At 54.7% G+C, this 20206-nt stretch overlaps 4 protein-coding genes across 4 annotated transcripts; 2 read left to right on the plus strand and 2 right to left on the minus strand.

Moving 5' to 3' along the window:
• Positions 1 to 1460: 1460 nt before the first annotated feature.
• On the plus strand, positions 1461 to 3917 carry GGS23DRAFT_374654 (natural resistance-associated macrophage protein). Its single transcript, XM_051513379.1, has 4 exons — positions 1461 to 1969; positions 2034 to 2272; positions 2346 to 2654; positions 2789 to 3917. The coding sequence occupies exons 1-4, from the start codon at positions 1558 to 1560 to the stop codon at positions 3656 to 3658; spliced, it is 1830 nt and encodes a 609-aa protein (XP_051374925.1). The 5' UTR covers positions 1461 to 1557; the 3' UTR covers positions 3659 to 3917.
• Positions 3918 to 5895: 1978 nt separating this feature from the next.
• On the plus strand, positions 5896 to 8824 carry GGS23DRAFT_556005 (glycerol kinase). Its single transcript, XM_051515635.1, has 4 exons — positions 5896 to 6864; positions 6935 to 7926; positions 7996 to 8548; positions 8609 to 8824. The coding sequence occupies exons 1-3, from the start codon at positions 6557 to 6559 to the stop codon at positions 8481 to 8483; spliced, it is 1788 nt and encodes a 595-aa protein (XP_051374926.1). The 5' UTR covers positions 5896 to 6556; the 3' UTR covers positions 8484 to 8548; positions 8609 to 8824.
• Positions 8825 to 9898: 1074 nt separating this feature from the next.
• GGS23DRAFT_374721 (mannose-1-phosphate guanylyltransferase) lies at positions 9899 to 11797 on the minus strand. The gene is made up of 4 exons (XM_051513380.1): positions 11571 to 11797; positions 11459 to 11502; positions 11198 to 11344; positions 9899 to 11110 (listed from the first exon to the last, which is right to left on the minus strand). Exons 1-4 carry the CDS (start codon positions 11575 to 11577, stop codon positions 10211 to 10213), a joined length of 1098 nt encoding a protein of 365 aa, XP_051374927.1. The 5' UTR covers positions 11578 to 11797; the 3' UTR covers positions 9899 to 10210.
• Positions 11798 to 15122: 3325 nt separating this feature from the next.
• On the minus strand, positions 15123 to 16773 carry GGS23DRAFT_374839 (uncharacterized protein). Its single transcript, XM_051513381.1, has 2 exons — positions 16527 to 16773; positions 15123 to 16046 (listed from the first exon to the last, which is right to left on the minus strand). The coding sequence occupies exons 1-2, from the start codon at positions 16555 to 16557 to the stop codon at positions 15691 to 15693; spliced, it is 387 nt and encodes a 128-aa protein (XP_051374928.1). The 5' UTR covers positions 16558 to 16773; the 3' UTR covers positions 15123 to 15690.
• Positions 16774 to 20206: the final 3433 nt, after the last annotated feature.

A 20206-nucleotide genomic window follows, 5' to 3' on the forward strand; every position in this document is an offset into this window, starting at 1 on the left:
CGATCAAATCCGGGCTCCTCCTCGACCATCTACCGAAAGAAAGCTGAGGATCGTAGATATAAACTACAGTCCGTCTTGATTGATATCGAATCGTTCAGATGCAATCCCGCCGAGCCGGTCGTAGAGCCAAACCCGTATTAAGGGGCTACAAAGTGTAAATCCTACCTAAAACGAAGCGACGGGGGTTTTGAGCAGCAAACACTTCTCTTGCATACCCACCTCCCTAGGTCAGGCCATGCTTTCGAAGTTATATCGGTAAATGGGTTGCTTCTCAACTCTCCTCGTGTAAGCATCTGCACCCAGTCGCATTTGGAGTCCTTCCCAGCCTTTTGATCGCTCACGAAGCCCACACCTAGCTTACGTTCTGCTGTGGAACCTTGAGCCGGGCTTGTTAGGCTGCGCTAAGAGCCTTCATCGTCGGCCGATCGGGTTCGATTTATAGCCCTCGGGTAAATGCCGCCGGATCGTTACTAAATTCGAAAAGCCAGTCGAGAACACCATCCTAGTTTGCGTCACTCGGTCGTCCTCCCCATCCTTCCTGGAAACGTGGATTGTCGCCTTCTCTGCGTGGCTTAAAGAATGCCTCGGACGCCATGCTTACAAAGATCCGCGATCCTTAGGAAGATGTGTTCTCGAAACCGAGGAATACTAGCATAGAGTGGACCAGGTTCCAACTTAAGGACCCTCGTCCATAACTTGACACTTCTCGCAAGAATTCGCGTATTATGACGCTACGGCGTTTGTTGGACGGATTCCACGACTGATTGGGAAGGTGGGGTGAGTTCGGCAACGGCCATGGCGAGGTTGACCTGGCACCAGGTTTCACTATCGGGTCTGCCAGCGAGGACGGCGCCGAGGAGTGGTTCAATATGGTCGATGGCCGCAGAAATGAGTTTTAGGAGCTCGCTCTCAAGCGTGCCGCGTCCTATCTAGGTGGGCAAGGAATAGGCCAGAGGCGGGGAGACGGCTAGGAGCTAGGAGGGTTTGCCCCCTCCCGGCTCCAGCAAAGAATCGCCCGCCACGGCGAGTACTAGAATGTCGAAAGAGGGTGAGTATGACCGAGTGCGAGTGCGTGTCAGGCAAACGAAGGCGGATGAAGAGGATAAGTGGGGAGGCCGGCTGTAGCACGGCCGGTCAGTCAATTGCGTAGGACAAAACACATTGCAGGGAAGCAAGCAAGCCCGAATCAACCTCTGACGAATCAATTTACAAAGAATTAGCTTGTCCCTGCCTTTTTAGCTCCCCTTGCACATCATCTGCCCCGTCATCACACAACCACCTCCTAATGCAATACATATTGTACTCGTTCATCGCATACCGGCGCCTCGGCCGTCCAAGTACATATACATGGCTAGCTACCTAGGTGTTCAGATGCCCTCATTCTTCGCCGACTTCTCGGGGAAAACACCCTGCCTACCGCGATAGAAAAGCCGCCACGTCGAGACGGCGTAGGACCGCCGCTCCCGCAAGTGACTTTGTACTATTCCTTGCCCGTCCTTTTCCCCTTCTCTCCTCTCCCTCCCGGTCCTCGCTCCACCGGAGCCGGGTGAGTCGACGATGAACCGGACTTCGCGTACCGACGAGCCGGACGAGGGCGACGGGTACAACCAGAGCCCTAACGCCTTCTCCAACGACCTCGTCACAAACCAGGACCTCAACGGCATCGCCAATGCCCGCGAGCACAGGAGCAGCGCTACGAGGAGTATAGACAACTCGGGACAGCCTATGGCCGAGGACACGCTCTCCGCTGCTGCCGACGACGACCCCGGCCAGCGCTCACCGACACCCCGTCTAACCAATCCATGTCGTACCATTGGTCAGACCCCCGGCAGCCTATCGCCTGCCCCGGTGCACGAGAGCTCTGACGCTGCGCCCGCGTCTCGTCAGAGCCCCCTCGGCCGGCTTAAGTATACTGTCATCAACTTTGGCAAGTTTGTCGGACCCGGCTTTCTCGTCGCCGTGGCATACAGTCCGTAGCCGTTTCTACCCTCGAGATGCGATCGAGTTGAGCTGACTTACACCGATCCCCGTAGTCGACCCCGGTAACTATGCCACCGACATCAGCGCGGGCGCTGAGAACCAATTCCGACTGCTCTTCATTGTTCTGATGAGTAACCTGTTCGCCATATTTCTCCAGTGCCTCTCTATCAAGCTGGGTACCGTTACCGGCATGAACCTGGCCGAAGCCTGTCGCGCATTCCTGCCCAGATGGCTTAACTACTTTTTGTACTTCATGGCTGAAGTAGCCATTATTGCGACCGACATAGCAGAGGTGAGCCGCCCCTGAATTCCCGCCTGCCGCCCCGGCGTGCTCCTTGATCTGACCGCTAAGAGAGAATACCTAGGTGATCGGCACCGCTATTGGGTTGAATCTACTTTTCCCTCGTCTTCCTCTCGTCGCTGGCTGCGCAATATCGATCCTCGACGTAATTATTATCCTGTTCTTCTACCGACCCAACGGTTCGATGAGAGGGCTCCGAGCCTTCGAGTTCTTCGTCATGCTCCTCGTCATGGCTGTTGTCGTCTGCTTCTGCATCCAGCTCTCGCTCATAGAAGACACAACCGCTGGCGAAGTATTCCTAGGCTATGTGCCGAACAATTCTATCGCACAGTCCTCGGGTCTCTTCCAGGCCTGCGGAATTCTAGGTGCCACGGTATGCTATAACTCCCAATGAACCCCCCCCCCCCCCTAGGCTTTGGACAACGGGCATGCCCTCCCCTGGCCAATGCTCTCTCAATCTCATTCACTCTTTCTGCATTGGCGCCCCTATTTATGTTGATATAATAGGTGATGCCTCATTCTCTCTTTCTGGGCTCTGGTATAGTGCAGACTCGCCTTAAAGACTATGATACCAAGCACGGCTTACTTCCGACCGAGTTGGTATCCATCGGCGACAGCGCCATGGATGACAAGACGGGAGAGAAGACTTACTACGTGCCCAGTCTCTCGGCGATTAAGCATTCCCTCAAGTACTCATATTCCGAGGTGGCGTTCTCGCTCTTCTCGTTTGCCCTCTTCGTGAACAGTGCCATATTAGTTGTGGCCGGAGCGAGTCTTTACAACAACCCCGACGCCCTCGAAGCCGATATCTTCGGGATCCACGACCTGCTCGCAGAGAGTATTAGCCCTGCTGCCGGAACGATCTTTGCGCTGGCGCTGTTGTTTTCGGGCATTTCCGCGGGGATAGTATGCACGATATCAGGCCAGATGATCTGCGAAGGCGCACTGAAGTGGAAGATGAAGCCGTGGGTCCGACGCCTTGTCACTCGGTCGATCTCCATCACGCCTAGCATCATAATCGCTGGTGCCGCGGGGAGTCAGAAGCTCAATGCCGCGCTCAATGGAAGCCAAGTCGCGCTGAGTGTCGTCCTGCCATTCGTCGCAAGCCCCCTTATCTGGTTTACCTGCTTCAATAAATACATGACCGCCCAACCGGGCCGAGCTAGGTACCGAACTGAGGGCAGAGATACCTTCACCTTCAACAAGGCGGCCCTCAACACTCACGAGAACGACAGAGAACTCCAACCCGCCAATGGAGGCGATCTGGTTAAAATGGCCAATCCTTGGTGGGTTTCCGTCCTGGCGGGCATCATCTGGCTCATCATCGTGATCATAAACGTGGCAAACCTAGTATTGCTGGGTCTCGGAGACGCTTGATTGCCGGGTGTACCAGCCGCCATCTGCCCAACGTCACGCACTGCGTAAATCGCCAGTCGTTGGCTAACTTTGCTGAGACGTGCGCGGAAGCTAGGCCAAGGGCATTTGTGTTTGATTGAGGGTGTTCTCGGCACCAGCTCGCCTGGCAACGACCCCAGTTACTTGTGTTCTCTTCTCTGGGGAAAGAGGGTGGAGGAGGAACGGTGGACGGGGGGGAGGGTCTTTTCTTAGGATTTTAATATGTGTCGCGTGAGAAATCCACCCTTATAAGCATATATCTGCAAGTCGAAGAATGCAGGCGTCTATGCTTTACGCAACAAAATGAAGATAGCAGGTCCCGGAAGGAGCTAATAGAATGTTCACGGAGCCGCGACTCTCTTTGGGGAGGGATCACAGGGCTAGTAAGTAGGTCCCGCCCTACTCCGCGACCAGTCCTGAAGCGAGGACGACGGCCTGTAATGAGATTGCCTAGGCGAACGCGGACGACGAGTGTACTAGGGAGAGTCATTGCTAACATCTGTAGTTGTACCGACTGCTAGGATCTGGTACCTGTGAGCGGCATGGCTACGCTGGATAGCGCTGCACTCTCTTGCCTACCTTAGGTGGATCGGTAAGGAGACGTATATCATAGTAAATCTAGTCACCACGAGGAGAGCACCAACTGGAGCGATGTGCTGGAGGGGTCGCGGGTTGCGTAGGTGGTAAGAAATGGGGCTGATAGAAAACTCCTGACATGTTTGGACGGCCGGCGGTGTTGCCCGGCGTTCGGTGCTGGCGGCCCCACACCGAAACCCAGACGAGAGAGGTCGGCCGGGCGATCTCCCCCCGACTGTAGAGTCCACATTTGCCCGGGATCGAGACTGGTTACCGTGAGTCGATGACGAGCCCGGAGACGGCCGCGTCGGTACGATTAGAATATCTTCGCGGGAAAGCGCCGTAGACGGATGCTCGTTAGAAACATGAGGGTGCGAACCCTGAGGGAGTGGTTTTATCGTCTACGGTGATTCCAATAAGAGTAAGAGGCAATGCTGAGGGACGGGGAAGGGTGAGAGAAAAAAAGGTGGGAAGAAGAAGGGTGGTGTATGAATGGGGTTCACTGCGTTAGGTACCTAAGCTTATGGGCAGATACCTAGGTACCTATATTATGTGGCTTTTTTTTTTGGAGGGGGATGGTTGTTCCAGACGAGGCGATAGCTGGCTGCTTGGGAGCGCGCCAGGGCGGCTGTGTTTGGAGTTGTGGCTTGTCTCGTAGACTTGATGTGCGGGCACATGGGAAAAGGGGACGGCGGGGACATTACAAGAAAGCACCTAGGCTTGGCCAGGTAAAGGCGGAACAATAAAGGGGGCGCGCACCTGAACGCTTGTTGGAGGACTTGTCAGGCAGGTGATCGATACGAGCAGTATCGAGATGGTGTCGGATACCTGCATAAGGGGGCACCTGCTGACCAAGACATTAGAATATTCCACCAATGATGCCTCGCGAATTGGGCGCGAGAAGCGGGGGTGCCATTCTAAGATGACCTCAGTCCAGCCAAGCCGTGCCGTATGCGTATATACGTTACTAGCCGGGGGGCAACTCGGTACATCGGTATGGACAATGCGAGGCACCCAGGGAAGGGGGGAAACCAACCCGAGGCTGGGGTATGTGCCTCCGACCTACCTCGCTCGGGTCCTGCGAGACATGAGAGCGGGAGGCATTCTTTGGCTAAGTATGACATCAGCCTGTCTACCTAGGTTGCGGCGTGCCGGCCCCGGCGACGCTCTCTATCTTGGGTGTATTCGGCACCGCAAGATGCTTACCTACCTTAGGTACCTACCTCCTAAGGATACGGCAGAGGTAGGTATGCCCAGCAGGTATATACCTACCTACCTACGTGTGTAGATACCTACTACCTGTCTGTAGACGTGCAGGATACGGGGAGGGGCATTGAGCTGCCCGGGTTCCCCGCGATGCTGGACCTCTGGATGTGTACGTAGGTGCTTGGCCTACCGCCTCTCTTGCTCGCTCTCTATTCCTCCACCGCCCCCCAAGAGTCTGGCCGCACCGTCAGGGACTATCTGATGCTGTTGGGTTACCCCGCGCTAGCATGGATGCCACCTTAATCTATCCACCCCAAGTCGGCAGTGCACCTATCCGACACCATAGACCCGGATATGCGCATAGAGTATGTATATATGCGTCATAGTGCCCTACGCTAGCAGCCCACGCCCTCCTCCCCCTCCCCCTACCTCCTTTAGCCTCTAGGTCCATCCCGTTCCTCTCCCCTGCTTCTTAGGTTGATTCACTCCGCACGGCGTCTTGATTTGAATTCCCTTGCAGAAGCTTCAGTCGGCCGGATTCGGTGCGATACCACACATTACCTACATCCACCCGTTCAATACATCCATCCGTCGGTAGTGGCAGTGCGATACACATTCCCTGTCATCAGCCTGACCAACATGTTCTTCCCCGTCACTGCCACCACCGCTACCACCACCGCTACCACCGCCTCCTCCTCGGCCGCCTCTGCTACCACCGCCATTATTGCCTCCACCATCGCCTCCTCCTCTTCCTCTCCCTATTTCTCTCCCCCCCATTTCGCCAGCTCCCTCTCTCGTCCTTCCTTCCTCCTCCCTCACAGCTCATCGTCTCGCCTAACTCGCCCGCGTCGCTCGCGATCCTCCCTCTTCCACCCCGCTCCGTCGCAATCGATAATACCCGCCGCCGCCCAGGCGCCCCTCGCAGCCTGCTACTGCTCGGCATACACTCGGCCGACCGCGCTCCACCCCCGTCCTAATTGCTAGGAACGAGTTAAATTGCCTCACGGGCGCTCCCGACCTCAAGTAGTCTTGCGGCGGCCCAGTTCCCTCTCCCCCCGAGCTGGCTCTGCATCTGCAATCCATACCCTTCGGTGTGCAATGGGAGACGCCCGTGAGAGCAATGGGTCCGGCCGGAATGACCAACCCCTGACCGGCCTCGGCGCCAGCGTCAATACCAACGGCCACACCAGCCGCCCTATCAACGGCCGTGCCAACGGTCAACCCAACGGCCGAACTAACGGCCTGCAGGCTAAAGATGGCCTTAGCAATAACCCCGCCTCTTCCGAGTGGTTCGTCGGCAGCATAGATCAAGGCACTACGTCATCGCGCTTCCTCCTCTTCAACCGCGATATGGATCCTGTGGCTAGTCATCAGATCGAGTTCGAGAACCTCTATCCGGAGTCCGGGTATGTATTGACATTTCGTTTGCTCCGTCGCCGCGTTCGCGACAAGCTAACATTCCATCTCGTGGCGCAGGTGGCATGAGCATGATCCCTTCGAATTGCTTTGGTCCGTCGAGCTATGTGTCGACAAGGCCATGGAACAGTTTAGCCACAAAGGGTATTCCAAGTCCCAGATCAAGGCTGTAGGTATCACCAACCAGCGGGAAACCATCGTCTGCTGGGACAAAAACACCGGCGATCCGCTCTGCAATGCCATTGTATGGCCCGACACGCGAACGAAAGACCTCGTCCGAGACTTGAAGACGCGCCCGGGCGCCAATCAAATCACCCAACTCTGCGGCCTACCCCTGAGCACCTATCACTCAAGTGTCAAACTACTTTGGCTGCTACAAAACGACCAGCGCGTGAGGCGTGCCTACGACGAGGGTCGCCTCGCCTTCGGCACAGTAGATACTTGGCTTATCTACCGGCTGAACGGCAAGGAGAACAACGTCCACGTTACCGACACAACAAATGCGAGCAGGACCATGTTCATGAACTTGCACACGCTGCAGTATGACGAGAACCTTCTCTCCTTCTTCGGTATCGATCGGACCAAAGTGGCGTTGCCCAAGATCGTGCCCTCATCTGACCCTAAGGCATTCGGCACGATCGCTAGCGGCGCCTTGTCCGGGATTAAAATCACGGGCTGCCTGGGCGACCAGTCAAGCGCCTTAGTCGGCCAGTGCGGCTTCAACGCGGGCCAGGCGAAGAATACCTACGGCACCGGATGCTTCTTGCTATACAACGTGGGGACAAAACCGGTGCTTTCAAAGTACGGCCTCTTGGCAACCGTGGCGTTCGACTTCGGAAAAGGTCAGGAGCCCGTTTACGCCCTAGAAGGCAGTATAGCAGTTGCCGGCTCCGGTGTCAAATTCTTGGCGCAGAACCTGGGGTTCGTTCAAGACTCGAGCAAGGTCAACGAGTTGGCAGAGAGTGTCAATGACAATGGGGGAGTCGTATTTGTCACAGCATTCAGCGGCCTGTTCGCACCATACTGGATCGACGATGCGAAGGGGACTCTCTGTAAGTTCCTCGCTGACGGGTTGTGCTAGCTTGTATACTTCGATGCTAACCGTTCCTAACCTGTCGCAGTCGGCTTAACCCAACACACGCAAAAAGGCCACATTGCTCGCGCAACCCTCGAAGCGACCTGCTTCCAAACCCGGGCGATCCTCGAGGCGATGGAGAAAGACTCGAACCACAAACTCGAATCCCTCGCCGTGGACGGCGGCATGTCAAACTCGGATCTCACGATGCAGACGCAGGCCGACATCAGCGGCATCCGGGTGGAGCGCCCCGCGATGCGCGAGACGACGGCTCTGGGCGCCGCGATCGCGGCCGGCCTGGCGGTCGAGGGGTGCTGGAGCGGCCTCGAGGAGCTGGTCGAGTTGACGCGGAGGAAGCCGGGCCGCCGGGTGTTCGAGCCCAGCATCGAGCCGAAGAGGGCGCGGCGCATGTACCAGCACTGGGAGAGGGCGGTGGACATGAGCCGCGGGTGGGTCCGCGAGGAGCAGGACGAGGAGGAGTACAACCGGACCCACTGGTCCAAGCCCGCGATATCGCAAAAGCCGGCGCTGTGAGGAGGGGCGCGAGCGGGGCAGGTTGCCGGTGGCCGGACAGACGGAGGGACCGGATGAGCGAGCGGGTGGGCGGCTCCCAGTTGTTACTGCGGCTGTTACGATGACGATTCTGATCGCGATCATAGGTAATTGTTAATTGTTAGGTACCACCTACCTCCTATATCACGAAGGCCCAAAAAAAACCCCCAAAAACGGGGCCCGGCCACACCACGGCCGCTGGGCCGCGCGCTCTTTGGGAATCAGGGAAGGGAAGGGTTTTGGTAGGGAACTTGCTCCGCGCCGGCAAGGAGGCGGAGGAGACAGAGAGGGGGAAGGGGGGGGGGGGGATATGCGGTACGGCGTCGCGAGCAGGCGTGTATAGTAATGGATAGCTCTCGCTGGATTTCCTTATACACACATAGAAGGGCTGGACATCCATTCGGGGATGGGGGGGAAAAGGAGTCAAGGGCTGCATTCACGATATACCTACCTACCTACCTACCTTCCCACCTCTAGGCAATTCTCACGAGTTGGTCACGTAAGAAGCGTATCGTCGGGCGGGGGGGACATTGTCGAGGCGTCGATATGTGCATATTTCCGTACGGGGCCTGTTTTACTAAGCCTGCCAAAGGTCGACCCCCCCGTTACGCCGTTCACGGCTGCGTAAGCTCGATGGGAGAGTAAGGTGTATAATATATATTCAGACTACGTACCGGAGTGCGATGGCCCGGACGTCGAAGAGCAGTACGTCTACGAGCAGGTCGGAGAAATTGATCCCGACAACGTGAAAAGAAGAAGAGAGAGCTTGGCTACGAGCGAGACGGGGCGAGTACCACCCGCCCACACAGATCACGTATCCCCAAGGTGAACGCCTTCTTCTCGTCATTGTTGACGTGTGTTGGATTGCCCGTCTGCCTATGCGGACGGGCACACTACCCAGGTCGCTTCTCGAGATGTAGGTTTATGGCAATTATCGTGTAACAGCAACACAAGTTGGCTGGAGCCTTCGCATGCGCAGAGGTTCGACAGGCCACGGCCCCAGCGGCCCTCGATCCTCCTCCAAACCCAACGGTCGACGGTATCAAGCCAACCCGGTGCTTCAAAGGCGCAAATACCATCATCCATTGAGATTCATATAATTATGACCATGACCATGACCATTGCATCGTATTCGTCTCACCCAAAATTTTGCGCATGTCCATGCCTTGACTTCTCGCCCATGTCATCTATATCCCTTCTCAGACGCCATCCTCACCCTCTTTTTCCTAGTTTTTTTCTTTCTTGTTTAAAAGACTTGGTAGGCCAAACGCGAACCAGTGGCAACTCGAACCGGTGTCCGCTGAGATGATGTAGGGGGGGCCGAGACCGCCACCACTAGGCACCTATATCGTCGCGAGTCGAGAAAGGCGGGGAGGGGTTGAGCTTGACTTTATACTCGATGGTGGTTTGGAATCGTCCGGACGATGAGGCCGAGGCCTGGTGATCACTGCCCTTCCACCTAGGCCCTAGGGCGCCTGCCGAGGTCCTAGGAAAACAATGATGGCCGTCTATCCCGACATGCCGACCAGAACGCCACCCTGCCTTGAAATGAAATCGAACAAATGCTGAGAAGAGAGGGTCCGCAATGTCAAGGCCGAAACCGTCAAGGTATTACGAAATCATAGAGTAAGGTGAACGGGGACTAGATATACACACGAAGAGTCCGAAGACCAGACTGCCGAAGGGGCACGAGCGAGCGCCTTGGCCGGCTACATGATGATGGCCGGCACGTCGACGTTCGCCTTGATGCTCTTGTGCGGGAGCACGCTTCCGCCGTTGACGTAGATCTCATCGCCGATCGTGACATCGTCGCCGAGGACCGTGACATTCTCGAGACGAGCCCACTTGCCGACGGTGCTGTTCCAACCGACAATGGTGCTCTTGATCCACGCGTGATCCTTAACCTTGGATCCCGGGAGCAAAGTGCAGCGTTGCAAACGCACGCCGTCACCGATTACGACATTCGGGCCGATGACCACATTGGGGCCGATCCGGCAGTTCTTGCCGATCTTGGCGGTTTCGTCGATCATGACATTACCGCCGTGTACGAAGCTCTCGGTAGGCGAAACGAGCAGGTGAGGCTGCTTCTTAGCCAGCGACGAGAGGTAGAGGCAGGTACCCGTCAAGAAGTCCTTGGGCTGGCCAACATCCATCCAGAAGCCCTCCAGGTCGAAAGAGTGGAGCTGACCGTCACGCACGATAGCCGGGAAGGTTTCTTGCTCGATGGATGTAGGGCGGTTCTTCTCGATGCGTCGGAGCACCGACGTGTTCAGCATGTAGAGACCGGCGTTGATCCGGTTGCCGACGAACTCGACGGGTTTCTCGACAAACCGATCGATTCGAGAGGGGTGGTTGGGCTTGTGGACAATAACACCGTACTTGGAGGGCTCTTCCACCTTGGTAACCACAATTGTGCCTTCGTCGCCATGGGCCTTGTGAAACTCGACAAGCTGCTGGAAGGGGAATTCGCAGGTGACATCGGAGTTGAGGACAAAGAATGGCGAGTCATCCTTGGCCAAGATGTGCTCCGCCAGCTTGAGGGGGCCAGCAGTGCCGAGGGGCTCGTGTTCGAGAGAGAAATGGATCTTGACACCAAGAGAGGACTCGTACTATGTGGATCACCTGTCAGCTACCAAAGAGAGGGGGGAGGCGGGAGCGGGTTACACGGAACCATCTGTCCTGGGTTGGGCACTGACCTCTTTCAAGACTCTTTCCATAATCTCGGGACGATAGTTGACAGCTAGAACAACATCGGTAACTCCTACAGCTGCTAGAGCTTCGATCTGGTGAAGAATCATGGGTTTGTTGGCGAATTCCACCAGGGGCTTGGGCATGGTAAGGGTCTACGCAGAGGGAGAGGCTCGAGTTAGCGCGTCGATCCGATCTCAGGAGCAGCTCGAACCACCGAGTCGACGCTGCTGTTGCCGCATAACAATCAAGACATCAATTACACGTACCAAGGGCCGCAAACGCGTGCCGAAGCCACCGACAAGGATGAGAGCTGTGTCATGGGAGGCAAGTTAGTCGGCCATGGTCTAGGTAAACATTGGAGGGAGGGAGGGTGCGTACCCTTCATGTTGTCGTTGAGTCGATGCGTACCACTGAAGGGAATAGCACCAGCGGGAATGGCGGCAGGAGTTGAACGAGTGTGGGTAGAGACGGACTCTGATGCTGTTAAATGTCGACACAACCTAGGGAACGAACGACGATGAGCCGATTGGGAATGCCAGAGGCAGCGGAAGAAGTCAGTGTGTGTGGGAGATTCTGGGACTACTAGAGCGGACTGAGGTTCAGGGAGATGCCGACGACAAGAGGTAACGAGGTGAGAGGGTATCGAGACTCGGAAGGGGAGAGGGTCTGGCCTGTCTAAAGGACACTTGGAGTCTCGCGTGTTTGCTTCCGGTTGCTAGACGGACAGGTAGCTAGCAATCGTAAAGAATGGTAGGTGGTCAAAGGGGATTTTGTTGTTGGTGCGTGGCAACGAAGGACAGGTGAGCAACGACCCCTTTAATTCTGATTATCTCTCTAGGCCGGTAAGGTTGTCGCGCCATAGACCTGCGGTAGCTTCTGTACGCAACCTGAGGCTGGCTACCCCCCTAGGTTTAGGTCCCTCGTGGGGTGAGATAGTACCTGCGAACCTACTATTATACCTGTAGAGCACAGGACGCGCACATGGACACGCACACACACACACGTAATGCAACATACAATGTACACATGTGCCCTAGATACCCAGCACAATGCCAACAATGCAACAAATGTGTGCAGCCTGTTGAGTACCCGTATACCATAGGTACATACCTCCCTGCAAACCTAGGTACTACACGCAGCGCCACCCCTAGCCTTGTCACACCTCCCCCTGCTATACACATCCCTACCCGCAATGTCCCTTCCGCTATGGGTGCATGGACGTTCGGGCTGTCTGAATGTGGGTACCGGGTACCTGCTGTATCCTGAGACCACCACGGAGGTACTTACCCATCTCTTGACAGTGCCATGCGCAGGCATCGAGTTGTGTATATACAGTACATGCCTAAGGCAGGCAGGTACCTCTTAGCCACGGGCAGCAACAGGCTATTAACTTTACCTTAAGCAGGTACCTAAGGTATTCGTAGTGCTCAACCTAATACTATCTCTATACGCAGCCTACTAAGGTGCAGTCCACCAGCCACGTTGTGGCGGCACGTACCTTGTTGGTGGGAGGTACCTGGTGCAAATGCAAGTGTGCCCGCCGGGCCTGCATACCACCTCATCCTGCAGCCAATAATGACACGGCCTCCCACTCCACGCGGAATGGCGAGCGCGCATAAAGATTGCACCCGAGTCCTCATCTTAGCGGAATTAGGTATACGTTTTTTTAAATTACGTATTATCAACTGTTAACGTGATGGTAGGCATGTATACACCTATATACGAGATTTTCCATCTTGTTTCGATTTCATTTTTCCTGCTCATTAGCAGCCTGCCCATGCAAGTCAGGAGAGAGGAGGGATTAAGATGATGACGCTACTGATTACCTACCTACCTACCTACCTAGGCACCAACCGAAGGGAAGAGAGCAGGAAACAAATCCATCTCTGTTCCTGCATTGGAGCGCAGATATCCATCTGCCCATGGCCTAAGGTACCTAACACTCACTCAGGGGGAGAGAGGTACTAAGGTGTCTAATACCTAGATGAACCTGTCTAGAGGACGGTAGGTAGGAGGTAGGTACCTAGGTATGGTATTATGTGGACGCCCGTATACGGCTACTACAAGTATTCAAACCACCTACCTAGGTGTAGCTGAGGGCAGCCTGCCCTTCTGTGCCCTCCCTGCCTCGTATTGGCGACCACGGCCTAAATACGAGTGCACATCACCAGTTTTTTTTTAGTATGCACATATGCATATATGTGGTGTGTATGCATGTATGCATGTTTGTCAAGGTGCGCAAGCCGAACAGGTTACCTAACCGGGCCACGTTGGTATATGGAATACGGACCCCCCTCTCTAGTTACCTTAGGTAGGCTACCAATATCATATTCTTGCCTTGGGTAGAGAATGGCCCTATCATGTCCACACGTGTACACAAGGATGTATGGATGGAGCAAGGTACCGAGCGAGGCAGATAGGTAGCTAAGCATTATGTGTACGACTACCTACCTATTTCCACCTCTCTCTCTCTCTCTCTCTCAATACGATATAAGTGGTGTGCGTGTGTGCGTGTGTGAGGGGCTCACTGGTTGCGTAACTATGTACCCTATCACGCGTTCCTGGGCGGCTCAGGTGCGAAGGGGGGGGTGAGGAAAAGGGGGGAGGGGAGGGGAGGACGGAAGACTACCTACCTGGGTTCCGCCCGCCCTTCCGCCCTCCCTCCCCGCTACCGCCAGGTCCGCAACAGGCATCTCTAGAACAGCTCGGGGGCGGAGAAAAAGGTGGGAGGAAGGCGGGGAAGAGAAAGCTGGGGATGCTGATCCGTGGGGTGAGAACCCGTCATAGGCCGGGGGATGAGTGGCGTTTTTTACGATGACGAGGATGAGGATGATGTCGTCTCCAAACGCCAACGCCAGTCAACCTCGGTCTCACGATCACGATCCCACAATCGTGCTTACCTCCTGCTGGTCCTTCCTGATGGTCATCAGACTCACTTTTCTTCCTACATTCCGTACATCTTCCCTCTTGGGCAGCTCTTCTGCTACTTGTCACGCTTCTTCGGTAGGCACCGAACCGTCGCAATCCACCTACTCGCGCGCACCCGTCCTCCCTCCAGTACTATCGCAGCTGAGACATCACGGCAACTTGCAGCCACTGGACACCAACACAGGCGGAGAAGGTCGACGCAAAATATAAGAGTTCTTCTGTGTCGTGAACGTCGTAAATTGAATTCTTCGTGACTATCGTAATCGTGATACTCATCATCTTTCTAACCATAAGATCGTAGTTATACGCATCTCCGAATATAACATCTCCCAAGCCTCTCCTCCCTCTCCGTCTCTCTGCCGGGAAATGTGGAAAGACGATGAAAATGAAACCGAGAAAAAGCAAGCCAGTCCAACCAACGAACGCTGTCTTTCTTTTCTTTTCTCTTTTCCCTTCGCTCTCCCTCCCTTTCTCTCTTCTCTTTCTCCCTCCCTCCCTCTCCTTTCTCCTCTCTCGCCCTCTTTCCTTTCTCGTTCAGTTTCCCTATGGGCAGCAATGCCTCCGGCTCCCACCCATCTCTTCTCATGCTAACTCCAGGATTGGCCGATCCACTTCCCACCTAGTAGGTAGGGGATGGAAAACGGGAATGGATGAATTAGGGCCTGCCGAAAACAAGGGGAGGCGGGCGAGCGGAAACGCAACGCGCCCTTGGGAGGCCATGCTGCATTACCTGCCTTTCTTTCTTGTCACTCCTCTCTCTTTTTTTAAAAAAGAAATAAAGCTTCGCCCGCCCGAGCAGTCCCAAAGCATCCAATAAAAAAGAGGTCTATCTCCAGATATCCTAAGGTCCATTTGAGTCAATCCGGTAAGGCGCCCGGAATCGCTGTGAAGCCATCTATCAGACCGGGGAAGAAACGGTGCTCCAAGAGCGGATTCCGTTGAATAGCAGAGTCGCCTCCGAAAACAATAAAGCAGAATCCGTCTTCCCGAACCGGCCTGGTTCTGTAATCCCCGCGGGCCGAGAAATGGGGTTCACCAAAATCATTTCGTTCAGGGGAAAAAAAAAAAGGGAAAAAGACGGAAACGTGAGCGGTACGGAAAGGAAAAGAAGGAAATGGGGCACGGAAATGAAAAACGCGTCGGGATGAAGGCGGCCTCTTCCCGGGATGATGACAGAAGGTTGCGGATATTAGGTTATTTCATAAGTTCGTTAAGTTCTTTCGTCAAAGTCGTAAAATCGTCGATGTATGCAAACTTTTGTCTCTCTCCTTCTCTCATCGGGACATGCTGAACGGGGTATTCCGCGGAATATGCCAGGGGGATAAGCTGCGAAGCTTCACCACGTGTATGTATATAAGTAATATATATCTCGATCTTTCGACACCTTTGCGTTCTCGTTTGTATTCATTGGCTGGAATTAGCCGGTGTCCGTGTCGTCGTCATCTTCGTCGTCGTCGTAGTTGTTATTGTTTCCTTTTTTCCTGGGTTTTTTTTTTTCAATGTCCTGGAGCGATCCATCGGGGTGGCAATCGAATTACGTTCTCGTCACTCTCTCTCTCTCCGCCGTCCCTCACTCGAAGGATGCGGTCGAGCTGCTGCTCGAGTGATGGCCGGACCTGTGGCGGCTCTCCTTCTGGCCGTGGCCGTGGCCAGACGAGGCGTGGCGGGATTTCTTGCGCCGGGTCGACTCATTGGCCGGGAGGCCCTGAACGATGCCGTTGCGCGCGAGCATTCCTCCATTGACGGAGAAGTTCCGGCATACCATGAAGGCCCTCATGGCTGCGTTCTCCTGGGCTAGGTGGTCCGATTCGTAGGCCAGGTCCGTCTGGTACTCGCGCCCGTTTACCAGGACAAGACATGTGTAGCCACTGGGGTCTCTGTAACACTCGTACGAAGGGTCTCGCCACCCGCGACGCCGGCAGAGGCCTATCGGATGCCAAGTTAGCTGCTGACCCTGGAACTTCCCCTCCTTGTTGGATACCAATCGACGCTCACGCGCATCGTCTGCACCCCTGATGACGCGGCGAAGATGGAGCACGACACACGCATGGCAGCCGGATCACGAACGCTCCCCGATCGAACGTGGAGGGCCATCCATACATCCCAGGAACGTGGCGTTCAACAAAATCCCGGCACGAGGGTTGGCTCGAGGCTCATTGCGGCAGAGGCGTGCTGGCAACCTGCCTGCACGTCGTGTCGACGCAGGGGGATGCGCACGTGTGAGACGCAACTATCTTTCTCTCGCTGCCCAGCCCCACCGCGCACATCATCGCGGAGTCATTGGAGACAGCCGGGAGACGACCGAGTCGTCAAAGAGGGCGCGCGTCGAAGCAGGCCGGCAGGCAGGCAGGCGAGCGAGCGAGCGAACACACCAAACCAAATGGGAAAGGAAAAAAAAAAACTCACTCTCGAGATACTGCATGTAGAATCCTCCCATGTTGCTGACAGCAAAGCACTCAATGGCGCCCCCGGGGACACTGGTGAGAAGGAACGAGCAGGGTTGTATTCTCAAAACATAGAAACACCCCCCCTACCGGAGAGAGGTCGGTCGGGTGTAAGCGTGATGGCCCGGAGGAAGGGGGGAAAAAAAAAAGTCTCCTCGTCGTAAGCAGACACGGGATGGAATTCCAGACGCCTTTTGGGCATGCAGTCAAGCCCAACGGTATGAGGGATTAGAGGGAGGGTCAATCAAAGGCGGACCGGTAGGGCAGCACTGAATGTCGTCGACGAGTCTGTACTACGAGACGGAGGTGTGGTTGTGGTGGTGTTGAAGAAGGGGGAGGTTAGGCTACGTATTCAGGGCTGCGGTGCAGAAAGACGAGCCATCGACGGCGAGACATGTGTGCTTTATTGCAGAATCGAGCTGTTAGTGCCGGGCAGGGATCTGGAAATACGCAATTAAAGAGACAAGGCCGAAGGGGCAATAGGACGGAAGGGAACCAGGTCGCCAGACGCAGGTGAAGATGCGGCTCTCGAAGAGTGTGACCCCATCTTGCTGTGCTGGCGCGTGTCGTTGCCAGTTGATAAAAGGTCGAGAGACTAGGCAACTCCACCGCTACACATGGGGTCTGCATTCCTTAGACGATGATCTCTGATAAGTCTAGCCGTGCTCCTTTTGGCAGAATGTGGTACCGTCGTCCCCGTCCGAGTTTTCCTTCCCTCAACCCTGTCCGGCGATGGGGCCAGCTGGGTAAAAGAGATGATGGATATGCACAAGTAAGCATATTGAAGTGGCAAAATGAAACTGGAACCAGTTCTGCGGCCAATCCACGGCCTCGGAGGAACTGCAGCTCGAGGGGAAAGAGGAAACAAAGAGAGAGAGAGACAGAGAGAGAGGGAGAGGGAGAGGGAAAGAAGAGCGGGAGGAAAACAAAGGGAAGGCTTCGAGGATTACCCACTAGGGCCGGCCGCCAGTCAGGTCTGGTCCTCCTCCTCCTCTTCCGCGGAGAGGGGGGTCCCTCTCTCGGAGCAACGTCAGGAGGGTTAGAGAGAGGAAAGCAGAGGGAGAGGGGATGGTGAGAGAGGGATATGCCTGGTTCGTAAGGTGGGTGTGGGAGTTGGCATGGTGCGCGTGTGTATGTATGTATGTGGTATGTACGTTATGTAGTACGTGCGTATAAGTGTAAGTGTATGGAGGGAGACAGAGAGGGGGCAGAGACACGGAGGGAGAGAGAGGTAGGGGTATGTGTGTATGGGTGCCTCTAGAGGGGAAGGTTAAAAAATAATAATAATAAAACGGCAATAATAATAACAATAATAATAATAACCAGCCGGGGAAGAAAAAAAAGAAGTAGAGAAACGAGAGAGAAACAAACTGCCATTCCCAGAAGATTCTGGGCGGCCGCTAATGCAGCGAGACTCAATCAAAACGATCCATAGCTGGTGCCGTCTGGAAAACGGCGTTTTTAGACGACCAGAAGAAGGGTAATAATGATACCTTCCCACATACGTGCATACCCACCCGGCCCTGCTGCTACGACGATGCCTGTCGCTTGATGTACCACATCTATCTATCTAGGTATGGAGTGGGTATGCATGTAGGTCTGTATGTATGTATAGATCCATGTACATGGACAAGCCCTCGGAGATCGAACTGGGCGATGAGAGAGGAAAAGAGACCGAGAAGAGGGGAAGAGGGGATCAGATGGAGGAGCCCCCGGATCTCGAGGGAACAGACGTAACGGTAACCGTAGCCCCAACCCGCGACCAGACGGTACAGGGGGGGGGCGACTTGCGCAGTTGGCAATAATAAACAAGGTGAGAGCGCAGGGCCCCGTAGTGGACAAATCACAGGCAAGCCGACGACGGGTTGGCCCTTTTCGAGGAGACGAAGAGAGAAAGAAAGAAAGAAAAAGAAGAAGAGAAAAAGGGAGTGTTAGCTAAAATAGAAGAGGCCAAGCTAGGCACGAATACGACTTATACATCAGCAAACACCACGTACTTGCACGTATATGGGATCGGTAAGAAGCTTAGAATCAAGTAGTACTACATATAGCGGTTAGGCGGTTAGGCGGTTATAGGTAGCGTCAACTGCTAGCGGATAGGTGCTACATTAAGTAGTACGTTATAGGTAGTTACCTACCTACTACGTAGTAGTTGGCCGTGGCTGCGAGTTAGCATGTGGTAAGTGTGTAGGTATGTAGAGAGTGTTAGTTAAGAAGAGGGAGACCGGCCGGGAGGGGGAAGCACGGGAGCAGTGCATACGTGGGAGCGGAGAGGAGAAGAGAGAGAGGCAACTCGGTGACGCGCGCGGGTTGACTGGATTGGATAGCATTGGTAGGTAGGTATTCTTTTTCGTGCTAATTTTTTTAGACAGCTAATGTTTTTCGAATCTCACCATTTTCTAATTATCCCTATTTTTATTTGGATTTTACACATTCGCGACCTCGCCTTCCTCTCTTTCTCCCTCTCCCTCTCTGTTAGATGCGATGTTGTTATTTTTAGGAGTTTTCTCGTCGTCGTTGTAGTTGTGGTTGTCGCTCTTGTTACCCCTCAACTTCTCATCCCTCCCTCTTCACGAGAAAAAAAAAACTTTTTCTTAGTAAAAAAAAAAAAAAGGTATAATAAACAAAGCAAAAGAAGGCGGAGATGGAGATGGAGAAGAAGAAGCAGAAGAAAAAGAAGAACCCCCCGGACCTCTCCCCTTCTTTCCCTTCTCGGACAAATAAACATGTCAACGAGAGGAAAACCCGAGCAGACCAGATCGAGCCGGAACCACGAAGTCGGTGAGCAAGAATGAGATGCATGAACACTGGTTGGCTTGCTGGGCAACCCCGGTCTCGCGATGAACCTGGCCGCTAGCCTACGAAGTCCATTGGAGACGGAACTTCGAGACCCTGCGAAGGCCGACAGGAGCCACTGAGAATCCATCTGGACCAGGGCCAATCATCGCGGTTCGACGTACGGGGGCGGCGAGGCAACTAGGCGAAGAACAGACGTTTAACACCTCATGCAATGATGAGTTGGCATTGCCGCTGGATATTAAATCAAGATAGACCTTATTTTGTGCATGTCAGGACTGGGTACGGGTACTGGCCGATCCAACGCGCGCTCGCCTACGAACGAAGTAGTGGTACCGGCCGCGACCTGGCCCGAACTGGCCTGACGACCTGCTGCATTTGAGGAATATACGGGATGCCGTTCATGATGACGATTCCCGGCGATGGGACGCACCGAGGAATGGTGGTGATTGCTACAATGCCTACATGCCTACCTACGTGCATACCTGCGTCCCTATGCAGGTATGTACATACCTACATTCATACCATAACACGCACGCGTACCGTCCAATGCCATCTATCCGTGGAGAGAGAGAGAGAGAGGCAGAGACAGAGACAGAGGCAGAGACAGAGGCAGAGACAGAGGCAAAGCCAGTCGACAACGGGATGCACCTCTCGGACTTTAATGTAGCGGCGGTAGGACTTGCTCCTCTTGTCTGTCCTTCCTACCCCCTCCTTCTCTTGGTCTATCGTGTTTTGTTTTGTTTTGTTTTCCTCTCTCTCTCTCTCTCTCTCTCCTCTTCCTCTTTCTCCCTCGCCGACGCGATATTGGAGACGCCGAGACCAACGGGAAGCCCACTTATAAGA

This window comes from Durotheca rogersii (genome assembly GCF_024521655.1).
Source record: "Durotheca rogersii strain YMJ 92031201 chromosome Unknown GGS23scaffold_4, whole genome shotgun sequence".
NCBI classification, from domain to species: Eukaryota; Fungi; Ascomycota; class Sordariomycetes; order Xylariales; family Xylariaceae; genus Durotheca; species Durotheca rogersii.